Source organism: Micropterus dolomieu, linkage group LG22 (assembly GCF_021292245.1).
Source record: "Micropterus dolomieu isolate WLL.071019.BEF.003 ecotype Adirondacks linkage group LG22, ASM2129224v1, whole genome shotgun sequence".
Lineage (NCBI taxonomy): Eukaryota > Metazoa > Chordata > Actinopteri > Centrarchiformes > Centrarchidae > Micropterus > Micropterus dolomieu.
Genome location: NC_060171.1, coordinates 4,009,704 through 4,022,542, shown reverse-complemented (window position 1 = coordinate 4,022,542; position 12,839 = coordinate 4,009,704). Strand labels below are relative to the sequence as shown.

Genomic DNA, 12,839 nt, shown 5'->3' with positions numbered 1-12,839 from the left:
TAACTTTCCTCCTTATAGCAACATTGAGAAAAAACACAAATTCATTTGTAGAGTGATCCAGTATATTGAGGTTTAACTGTGTCCAAAAGCACACCATTATCACAAAATGACAGAAGTGTGCTTGTTCATATGTAGCATCCACTGCCTCATTAATTAGGGAGATTACAGCTTTCAGCAGCGCTATTGTACTTTATGGCAGTCCTGTGCTTCCTGTTTCCATGGTATCGGCTCTCATGTCATGCATGCGTTCGTCAGCAGGGAGCTAATGGTAACATCTGGACATATGTTTTCAAAATTGAATTAGTTTCATTTTGTGCAGAAGAATTTTCTCTTGCCCCTACTTCTGTTCCTCACCTGCTCGCCTCTGGCGTGTTTTGTGGGTCAGAGTGCTGCTTAGTCAGGTGATCGCTCAGATACTGATGCTGTTTCACAGACTTTCCATTATACCGGCGTCTGTGTGTGCCTCCATGTTGGTCAACTAGTACAGCTGTGCAAAATACCATTTGTGGTATTGGATAGCACTGTGGCCTTGCAGCAAGAAGGTCACAGGTTCAAACCCCGGTTGTCCCGGCCTTTCTGTGTGGAGTTTACATGTTCCCCATGTTCTCCTCTATAATGGGTTTCCTCCATATGCTCCGGTTTCCCCCACCATCAGAAACATGTTAGGTTTCTTCAGTCACGGTCGCTGCACAGCGGCTCCCCACTGCTTCCTTGAGGGATGAGTTAAATGCAGAAAATGAATTTTGCAACATGTATGTCAATGTGAAATTCATTTTAAACTGTAAATTTGCCTAATAATAGAGCTCATATACAGTAATATAATGAACTAATACAGCTAAGTGATGGTAGTGCGTGCTGTTATGTCGGCCAGTAGCTCCTTCAAACATTTTCTTTTGATGTGCCTTAATTGCTGAAGCACATATCATATATGACAGAAGGAATGGATTAAAAGTGCCTGGACCCTGGGATGATCACTGCTCATGGCATCTACTGACAACCCAGCTGGACCAAGTTGGACCACGCTTTCCTCCAAGCAGTGCGACCACCCCAGGTAGAGAGTGAAGACAGCTGGGGTAAGAGCCAAGCTAATCCAGCTTGGACCTAAGGCTGCGCCATTACCCAGATTCAGGCAAACCTAGCAATGGGAAATCTGAGACTATTGTGCACCACAACATCATGACTTTCTTCCCACCCCTCATCAGAGGATATTCTCTCCAGGCTCCGAAGCTATGCTGCTGTAGTTGACTTACACCTCAAAAATGTAGTCCAGGCTTACAATCATGATGCTGAAGTCAGGAATGTTCTATGGCACAGAGGAAGGAGATGGATCAAGCTTTGATACGCACACAATATTTGTTTGTAGGATCAGTTCATTGCTGGTTTTAATTTCTCCAAAAGATATGTTGTTAATAATAAAAAGATACATTTATAAGCTGGCAACGTTTCCGTATTATAAATTAGTAGTACTGAACACAGACAGCATACAAATTACTTTTTGCAAGTTAGACAGTGTGCAGGAGTTTCTTTGCAACTTTTGACCCACTCGTCCCCCTCTGACGCACCTATCTTACATTATAGATGTGAGCATACATCTTATCTTTCATTAACTAACATTAAAATCTGTGTTTTCATCCCACATGGCCTTAATAAATGAGAAATGTTTGCATGAAGCTCTGGCCAGGTTGTTTCACATCCATGAATTGCACCTGCATAGCTCCCAGGGGTTTGCAATTGCTACATTAAATCTACTGGTTCATCATTTAGTGCAACTTTAGTTTTATGCTTTTAATTACTTTTTTCATTTGACATTGCATGTATGCTCAGATCCAGAAGAATTTACAATGAACAGCAACATAAAAGGGTTCAGTGTTTTGTTCCATGGATAGTTTTACAGGACATGTTGGCTGAAAGTGGACAGATGAAATTTTTAAGGGCTAAAACCTTTTATCTTTTGGTCACACAGCAATCTACCAAGGACGTGTTTTACAACTTAGTGACTTCACATGGGTTGCAGTTCCGGCAGATATCACAACCAATAATACACCGCATGCATTCATTCAGTCGGCCGTTATTTTCACACGGAAAGTCAAATGCCAAAATCAAAAATGAGGTAATGAAAGGAAATAACTTTTTTGCTGCTTTCCCCGGTTAGTCATTGTCAGCTTCAGTTTGAAGCGGTCTTTGAATCAGACCTATGATGAGGTGTGGTAGAATAACATTAATGAAATTGGATGCGACCCAGGACACGGGCACTTTCACTAAAGCGGAACAGAATAAAACCTCTTCTGCCCCCCTCACACCGCAAGAGGAAAATTTGTTTTTATAGTCTCTTCTGAGATAAGAGAAGATAAAGTTTATTGATCCCAGGGAGATGGTGAAGTCTTAAAATTGCAGTGTTTCCTAGTTTTGTTGAAGTTTGAAGTAATGCTTTTAATTGCAATGATCTTAGACGGCTATACAAGACTATTTAATCTCTCTCTGCATCTTTAAGTTAATCTGACGGAGTTCAGTTCAGACTCGTGTCGTGTTGAAAGTGATGTGACGGAAATGTTTCAGGTCTGACCTAGTGAGATTGCCATTGTGACTTTTACACACTCCCGAAATGTAACAAGAATTGCCAGTACAGAAATGTTAGACATGTTTGAGAGATTTTAGAAACCGTGTCTCCGTTACATAATTTGTCAGAGAGCACTGACAAGTACAGCACAGTAGAGCACTGAGAGTGTTATTATTTTCACATTTTAAAATGTTCCACTCACTACATATTTAGGTCACTATTCTGTAAGAATGCAATTTAAGGATATTCCTAAAAACTGGTATGTGTTAGTCTAATTAATATTTGCTGATATATCATTGTCAGGTTATTTGGAACTGTCAAATATGGATGTGTTGACTGCAAACATCTAGTGTCAGCTGGGCTGTAATTTATTTAGCATTTCTACATCAAATACTACTTCTGTGTGTCTTCGTGGTGACAATAAAATGTATGATGCACATAAATTTTCAAAGGTTACCTAGTCTATTTTCTGTATATTTTAGATTTTATGTAAATACATTGTGATTTTTAAATTAAAAATCTTCTTCTGCTCAATACAGTAGCATTTGGATTGATGAATCCGGTCATGAAACAAATGAATTTGTGCATATCAGTAGAGGAAAGTAGCTGAATATGGAAAATGTTTTCCAAACCCTTATGGTTTAGTCCAATTTGATGTTCGTGCCTATTTGTCTCTTTAAACTTTCCTCAACTGCTGCGCTCTGAGCTCTAGGCCTCCTTTAGATGAATAATTTTATCTCTGATGTTTTCAGTCTCAGAGCGACTAACAGGAAGAGGTGAAGCAGCCAGCTGAGAGACTATTTAATGTCACACTGTGCTGCTGCTTCAGTCTGAGCCAATCATTCTTCAGTCAGATTCAGTGAGAATCGCTCAAAGTCTGTCAGAAACCTGTGGTTCAATGTGAATGAACCAGAGAGTTTAACATTAGACCCACTGAATTACCATGTAGTGGAGGACAGGACATCCCTGTTTGCATTCTGGATATTTAGGGGATTTCAGTCTCAAATATCTGAACAGAGTCGGTTCATGTGTTTCAATGAATCACTATCTCAGATAGAATTTGTTTTGATTTCGGCTGCATCCAGTCTCAGCTTAGGGACATAAAACATCTAAAGAGGAGGTTCTGTCTGTCTTTAAAAGTCTGCAGACTTTAAACACTTTAAATTTAGGTGTATCAATAATTCACAAAGTATTGTAGCACTACAAGTCATAAGGACGAGAGATTGATCACACAAATCCTGTGTAAAAATAGCAATGGTTTTACATCCTGAAGATATATTCTATGGTGTGTGTTTGTTCAGTCCCCCATCGCCTTTTGTTGTGCTCATTGTCAGAAGATATTGTTTTCAGACCAATTTACAAAATCTGCTGAGAGCAACTTTTAGGTTATCTTCAGACAACAACACGGCATCCAAAAAATGTAGCCCTCACAAGTAGAACACTGTGTTGAAACACTGTGGGGTCCCAAAGCAGAGGTGCTGACAAAAAATGTGGGTGATCCTGATTGGTAGAACCTGGCTCAGCTTTTGCCACAACACAACACTAAAAGTCTTTGAACATTTTACCTTGTGAGAACTCCCTGTGGGAAGAAGAAAATCTAAATAGACTAAAATCAGTGTTGTCATTATTTTTCTGTGTCTCTCTCCTTGGCAGGGCTTCCTGAAGAGCGAGCGTGTTTCCCGGATGGTTCAGAGCGGCGGCTGCTCAGCCAACGACTTTCGCGAAGTCTTCAAGAAGAACATCGAGCGGCGTGTCCGAAGCCTCCCAGAAATCGACGGCCTTAGCAAAGAGACTGTACTGAGCTCCTGGATCGCCAAGTATGATTCTATCTACAGGGGGGATGACGACACGAGGCGCCAGCCACAGCGAGCGCACCTGAGCGCCGTGTCGGAGCTAATCCTCAGTAAGGAGCAGCTGTACGAGATGTTCCAGCAGATCCTCGGCATCCGCAAGTTTGAGCACCAGCTGCTGTACAACGCCTGCCAGGTAAGCCACTAGAGAGATACAGTTACACACTGTATGTTTATTATTGAATGCTCACTTGTAATATGTGTGTGACGTTGTCTATGGCTGAATGATGAAGTAAATGCTGTGGTGTCCTGAGCAGCAGCTTGTCTAATGTCCACTAGATACTGCTGTAGAGGAACTTTAACTGTATTATTTGCGAATACACCCAAATTCTCCAAAAATACAATGTACTTTACCTTTTAAATTTTTATATTTGGCTCTCATGAGCTGGTTTCACTTAGTGTTACCTCTATTTTACCTCTAAAATTTATTTTATTAAGATTATCATGAATGCTGGAGTGCTTTTCCTTCCATGTGATCCCACTCTCTTTAATGTCTTTTGGGAAGTGTGAGGCTTCTTTTTTGGAGACAGTAAGCACTTTGGAAGGCTGTGGCTCAGGAGAATAAACCCCTCTAATCAGAAGATCGTCAGTTTGAACCCCCGGCTCCACTAGTCTGCATGCCCCGAAGTGTCCTTGGGCAAGATACTGAAACCCAAATTGCTCCCAATGGCTGTTCCATTGGTATGTGAATGTTAATTTCTGTTCTGATGAGTAGTTGGCACCTTAGTCTCTGTGGTGATGTAGTGTAAAATCACTTTGAGTTGTCCGAAGACTAGAAAGGTGCTATACAAATACGTTTATAAGGTTAAGCACAGTAGCCAGCTATCTGCAGCAGTCACCATATTCCACATGTGTCTTTTGTCGTGCTTCAATAAGCTTTTAATTGGAAAGTAATGTACTAAGGTAGAGAAGCACATTTACCATTTACCATGTCAAAGCTCAGCTGAAAATGGCATGTAGTCACCTGTGAGCTGCTCAATAGCAAAATAAACCCCAACAATTTGGTCCCTTAAAGGGATGGCAAGCAAATCTAATCCAATACACTTTTTGTTAAAGTCAGTTAATATTTCCTAATGGTTTGCTAGCTCCAGCCAATCGGCAGCTGTTAAAGCTTGTGCCCGGGAGTGATGGGAAAAGGAGGGCAGTGAGAGAGAGGGTTCTATACAATAGCACAATGGAAAGTGTTGGATTCCAGGTACTATGAAGAAGGCAAGATGGCCAGAAAAAAGGCCAAAGAGGAAAACTAAGAAGTTGTATGACCAGGTAAGGCCGAAGGCGCTGAAGAGAGGGGTGTATTTGTATGGCAGTTGAATTCAAATATCAACAATCTTTCTGCAGAATCACTTACTCTTGCTTTAATTCAACCTGAATATTGTGTTTTAAAGAGATGTCAATGCATGTACTTAAGCTGGGTTGACTGGACACTTTTGGGGCTGACTAAGTCTAGCCATCACACTATAGTTGGACAGGTAGAAACCAGAGATGCTGACAAGTCTTTGAGCAAGAGTCTAAGTATAGTGTCAAATCTTTGAGCTAGAGTCCAAGTCAAGTCCCAAGTCTTTGAGCTAGAGTCCAGGTCAAGTCTCAAGTCTTTGAGCTAGAGTCCAAGTCAAGTCTCAAGTCTTTGAGCTAGATTCCAGGTCAAGTCCCAAGTCTTTGAGCTAGAGTCCAGGTCAAGTCCCAAGTCTTTGAGGTCAAGTCTCAAGTCTTTGAGCTAGAGTCCAGGTCAAGTCTCAAGTCTTTGAGCTAGAGTCCAGGTCAAGTCTCAAGTCTTTGAGCTAGAGTCCAGGTCAAGTCTCAAGTCTTTGAGCTAGAGTCCAAGTCAAGTCTCAAGTCTTTGAGCTAGAGTCCAAGTCAAGTCTCAAGTCTTTGAGCTAGAGTCCAGGTCAAGTCTCAAGTCTTTGAGCTAGAGTCCAGGTCAAGTCTCAAGTCTTTGGGCTAGAGTCCAGGTCAAGTCTCAAGTCTTTGGGCTAGAGTCCAGGTCAAGTCTCAAGTCTCTCGTGGTTATTACGAATGTTGTATCAATTGCTGCGGTTGCTTATAAGGACAGAAATACAGGCAAGGGGGAAGAAGTATTAATATACATCAAAGATAAATTTAAATGTCACTTAATTGAACTGAACACCCCCCTGGAATGTCTAGCCTTAAATGTAACCCTATCGCCTACTATGAATTTTAATATTATTGTCCTCTATAATCCACCTTTTCATAATGTTACGTTTTATGATGAATTAAATGTTTTAGTTAAACAACTACTATAGAGAGACAATATGGTATGGAGACTACAATATCAGCTGGTCTGACAAAAACTGTAAACATAAACTCAAAGCACTTATGACAAAATTCAACAATCGACAAATGATTGAAGGACCCACAAGGATAACAAGGCAGACTAAGACCCTCATTGACCTGGCATTTAGTAACAGACCAGAACGAATAACAAGGACTTACAATTTGATTACTGGACTCTCGGACCACAACATGACTTTGACTGTTAGGAAACTGACGAAGAAGTGCCTGCAGTACTTTGGTAAACCTGATCATGAAAAAACACAGTTCATTATTCCTAAAAGTAAAATTGTGCAATTTGAAAGGGAACTTAAAAACTGGGAACAAATTATGACACTAGATGAGGTAGAGGAGTGTTGTAATTCCATGACCACAGCTATTACAAGTCTGTTAGAAAAATTTACAAAGCAAATAAAATCTAAACAAAAAGAATCTACGGTGCCCTGGATAAATAATGAAATACGAAAACTCATGAAAAAGCGAGATTTAGCTTTGAAAACATCTCTAAGATCTAAACTTAATACTGATCTCTTGATTTACAGAAGTTTAAGGAATAAAGTTGTATTTGAGCTGCGGAAAGCAAAAGCCACATATTACACTCAACTAATTGACAGTGCTAAAGGCAACAATATTTCACTTTGGATGCATTTAAACAATCTGACCAACAAATCAAATAAACACAAAAAGATTACAGAACTTAACATCAATGGCAATAGTATAACCGATAGTGCCACTATGGCTGATGAATTCAATTCATATTTTGTACAATCAGTTGAAGAATTATCAAAAGATTTCCAGCCAGTTGATTCTCTCAATCATTCACTGAGAGTGACTTCAATAGATTCCTTTTATATTAAAGAGGTGCCGGATACAAAAGTTGCAGAAATAATCAATAAACTTTCAAATTCCAAATCCAATGACATTTTTAGGAAGAATAGCTGTTTTCTTAAAGTATAAAGATGTTCTTGTCAAACGATTGACCCATCTTGTTAATCTTTCCATAAGAACCAGTACATTTCCCAGTGCATGGAAAAAAGGAATAATCATCCCTGTGTTCAAAAGTGGTAGCCAAGACTCAATGAGCAACTATCGCCCTATATCGATTTTACCAGATTTATCTAAAATAATTGAAATAGTTGTAGCAGCGCAAATGATTGACCACTTAGAAGATGAGGCAGTGTTGTGGTTTACATCTTATCTCCAGTCTAGCACTCTCAAACATAAAAATGGGCATTCCACAAGGCTCTATACTTGGCCCTTTGCTGTTTGGTCTCTTTATAAATGACTTACCTCTGCACTGCTCAGGTGCCATTTGTCAGCTCTATACGGATGATGCAGTTCTTTATGCACCCGCCAAGTCACCTGAGCAGGCTGCAGCTGTACTGTCCACCAGTATGTTGGACATCCAACAGTGGCTCTTTCAAAATCAGCTAGTTCTAAATCTCTCAAACACTCAGTCTCGATGTGCTTTTCCATAAAAAAAACTTGTTTTAAAAGAAAGATTTAATATTAATTTACAAAATAAAGACATTCATCCAGTTACAGAATTTAAAATATCTAGGATTAGTTTTAGATCCTCAACTTAAATTTGACAAGCATATAAAGATAATCTCATAAACAATACAAGGTAACCTCAACTGTTTCAAACTAATCAGAAGCTACATACCAAACCAGGCAGCCCTTTTGTACATGCATGCTATGGTTTTTTTCTCATATATCATACTGCATGACAGCATGGGCACAAGCCGCTCCCACTGCAACCAAACGCATAGGCTCTCTATACAACCGAGCAATAAAAATTATGGATAAAAAACCAATACGCCATCATCACTGTACCATCCTTAAAAAATATAATTTAATGAATTTTGATAGCTTTAGCAATCTTTGCTTCCTTAAATTGATTCATAAGTGCATTAATCACTTAGCACCTGAGCCACTAAGTTCATTTGTTAAGAGACAAAACAGCATTCGAGTCACTAGGAGCTCCACAAATCATGACTGTAAAATACCATACTGCAGGACCAGCTTTGGACAGACGACCTTCGCTGTGAAGAGCTCCAAACTCTGTAACTCATTACCATCTCACATCTGTTCTGTACCTGACTTTAAAATGTTTACTTCCAGGGTTAAAAACTGGTTAAAGACAAACCAAAAGTGTACTCATTTTTAATTATTGTAAGTAGGTAGGAGTTGTATATGATATGCATGTTTATATATCATGTTTATATGATTTTTTAAAATTGAAGTAGTGAAGTATGTAAATTCTAATGTGTATAAAAGCCCAACCAGGAGTTGAAAATTAGCATTAGCTATAAACTTTATATGCAGCACTTCAGTGAAAAGCTTTGTTTTATTGTTGATCATGTAACCTTACAGTTTTATTTAGTTATAACGTAAAAATGGTTTAAGAGTCTGGGGAGTGTGTTGACTTACAGTATTTAATAAGCTGTCAATAATTGCATTGCACATTACATGGTTGTGCTCTGTAAATTAAAAACAGGTTACAGTTACAATTTTCCTTATAGCTATGCAGTTTTATTTTATTCTATTTATTTAATTTATTTATTTATTTGACAGGGACAATGCAAACAAACATAGTGTCTTCTCTCATGTGCAGCCACGCGCAGCAGATGCTACGTGTTACGTAGGCAGGTTATAGGTAACGGAGGGAGGGAATAACGGCAAGCTCATCGGACGTTTCCTAAAAAATAAACATTGTTCACGAGTCACGCACCTCGATTCTGAGTCGAGTCTGAAGTCTTTTGAGGACGAGTCTTAAGTCACTGTGTCGAGTCGGAGTCTCTAACTCGAGTCCCCGTCTCTGGTAGAAACTCACTAGCCTAGCAGCATAAAGGCTATAAACAACCTATGGAAACTTAATGCAAAACTCTTAAAGAGGGCTTACCAGACCTCTCTGGTCCTGCTGCATCAATATCGATCCTTGTTTAAAATCACAAGTCCTATAATGTTATTGGAGTGCAATGCTAAATCGACTAAGCTCACACATTAACACAAGAACTGGTACTCTCTACATAAGAACAACCGCTGTTGGTAAAAATGTGTTGTCCTAAATGACAAGAACTCCCTCACTTGAGAAACCTTGGAATAGTTTCTCTCTTTAAGAACATCTAATTTATAATCATGATGAATAGTTAAAATATAACTCAAATACTGTTTTTCATTACTTTCCTACTTATATTTTAAAAATGCAATTTCTCCCCTTTCCTTTACAGCTCTTGATTAAAAGGAAATTTAACTTGGATCATAATTTTATTTTTTTATTTTTTTAGGGCAAACGGCCTCATTAGCAGCAGACTGTGCAGAGCATCACGAAGGTCTCAGTGTCTCAGCACACTGCTGCTCAGCAATTAGACGGTCACTTAATCTACAAAGTGAGCCCCATCCAGACTGGCCTACGTGGTGCACTAAGAGTGGTGATGAAGATTGTATAATAAAAGACAGAATGAATTATTTTCTTAAATTTTTAATGAAATTCACTTTAGCAATAGCATCAACTCAAATGATCCCAAACAGCCCTTTTGCATATATATATATATATATGCCCAAAATCCAATTGCCTTTGTGGAATTTTAGTATGATGACCAAAAGTGGAGTTGGATAAAAAAAAGTGGCACCATGGGACTCCACATACCCTGAAGATGAGCTTTTAGGTTTGCAGCGAACAAAAATGGTCAGCACCACCAATTCAGTAGATGGATGCAGCTTATTGTGTAGCTGCAAGAACATTGAAAACCTTAAACTTAAAATCAGAGTTACAGTCCCTCTGCAATATGGAAAGAAAACGGCAACGGGTGATTGCTCGCCTCTTAGAAAGCACCTGTTGAAACCACACATGCAGTGCAGTGGTTTATTTATCACAATCGATAGTTTCCCCTGAGCTCTGCTGTTTCAACACTGGTTTGGATACAAGATACAGTGTGCAGCAACCGTGTAGTGCTAGTGATCCAATAATTCAATCCATAATTGGATTGTTTAACATTCCTTTAGCAAAGATTCAGAGCACCATAAATCTGCCAACAATTCAACTCGATGAAAACTTGGGGAGGCTGAACACCAGATGTGCAGGCTCAAGACCACTTCAAAATGTGGACTCATTAAACCAAAGTTATCTGCTTGGTTAGATACCACTGGAGAGAAGGGAGAAGATCTGTCCTTTTCTTGTTTATTTGGGTGAACAGGCTTTAAAGGCCTGTCCAGAAGTCTGTACAGTCTCTGAATACCACTCTATAGAGGAAACAGTGTGTCAGTAATCCTCAGTGATTCTCCTCTGCTGATTGTTTCCTTCTCTGTAAAAGTCTTTGAACATAAATAGCTTCCATTTACAGATTACTTCATGGCCCATTGAGACATCATTCTCGTCTGGTTAACAACCAGAATGTGTCTGTTGCCAGGACAGATTCTATTATTGTCCTGCTTCATTAGAGGCTAGAATAGAAAGGAGAACAAAAATTGAAGGACGAGAAGAGAGGTGAGAAATGAAGATAAACAGGCGCTAATTCCATTTTTAAAAGCTCACCTGCCTTTCCAGGTTTTCATTAAATCTTGGTGCCATGTACTGCCTACATAAACTGTTTTCCACACCTTAGATTTTCTAGGGTCTAACAAGTAATATTCTTGTTTAAATTACCCAACGGAAACATACAAAGCTGCATTGGTCAGTGTCATTTATATTAAAAAGAAATGAAATGTGAAAGGTCTGGTGAAACCCGCAGAGCCTCATTTAGCTCCTAGTTTTAGTTGTATGGAAATCCTAACAGACCAAACTGTTTGGATTTGGGGCGCCTTAAAAACTAAAGCATGTTGTAAACCATTTGTTGTGATTCCAGTAATGTGACTCTAATGACTCATTGCTCAGACCCTAAAAGCTCCACTGCCCCTGATTAAATTCAGTAATAAAATCGGGCTATAATAATTCATCATCTCGTAATTAAGCAAAGACTGAACAATATAAAATAAATCTGTTTTGCAAAAACAAGTTACGGAGATTTTGATTTGTATGGGAGAAATATCATCAGAGGACTATCTTTTATATAAATAAGATTACTTGGAAGATGATGATCCCTGAACTGAGAACAGAGTAGAAAGATAAAACAAAACAAAAAACAACAAACTGCAGAGATATGAGTGAGGCTGAGCGAAGTGTACACTTCTCTTTCAGTGATGGAAAAGATGGAGGGAGATAAAAATAGAAGAGAGGTGGATCGACAGCTGTGGAGGGAGGGAGAGTCCAGGTGTTCAGATCTGCTGGTCTCCAAGGATAAACAGCAGTGACAGTCCACCGTGTGTGTGTGTGTGTGTGTGTGTGTATGTTTTTATTAATCTGTTATCCAAAATCTCTAAAGATGTAAATCGCATTGTTATTTCAGAGGACTTAAATACAACACCACTTAAGATTACATAAGAAATTCAAAGATAAAAGTCCTTCTTAAAAATTTCAGTGGATATTTTCACTACAAGTTACTCTGCTAGTTGGTGGAGACTTGAACCTATGGCGCACTCTAGATAAGCATTGGAAAACCGGAGGCATTGTTTGAAAACAACCTCTTAAACCAGAGGTCACTAATTGGTGGACCGCCGTCCAACCCGTACCAATAGCCGAATTATTATTGAGAATTACTACCTCGTGACTGAGCGTTTCTATTTCAACCTGCGCAGCTTTTCTAGCATTTACTGTGCTGGTTTAGCAGCTCAGGAAACTCACAGACCGATATCATGTGTTCCAATTGTCATGAGTTGTAGTTTTTCCCTGTGAGTTTGAGTTTTTGCCATTTGTTTCTGGTGTCCTTCTGTTTACCTGTTCTTCTCGTTTCCTTGTCCTTAGTGTTTATGTCTTGTCTGGTGTTCTAGCTCGTAGTCCTATGTTGTTTTGATTTTGGTTTGGTAGTCTAGTTGTTATATTGTTTCTTAGTCACTGCCTTAACTCTTGTTCCTGCGTTTTAGTTCTTTGTCCTTGTTCCCAGTCCTGTACCTTAGTGTTCAGTGACCTGTGTTCTGTCTGTTCCCCCGGTTGTCACTCTGCCTGCATGTCAGTCTCTCTGTTTCCCTCTGCTCACTGTCTCTCTCTCTGCCTGCCTCGTTAGTCTCATGTCTGTCACCTGTGTTGCTCCCGCCCTGCTCGTTAG

At 39.3% G+C, this 12,839-nt stretch overlaps 1 protein-coding gene across 2 annotated transcripts in view; it reads left to right on the top strand.

Moving 5' to 3' along the window:
- Positions 1-12,839, top strand: part of cadps2 (Ca++-dependent secretion activator 2) — a 309,850-nt gene that overhangs the window by 97,205 nt on the left and 199,806 nt on the right. For both annotated transcript variants that reach the window (XM_046036641.1, XM_046036640.1), the window contains exon 3: positions 4,211-4,543. In XM_046036641.1, the coding sequence (XP_045892597.1) occupies positions 4,211-4,543 (333 nt within the window). The remainder of the gene's footprint in view (positions 1-4,210; positions 4,544-12,839) is intronic.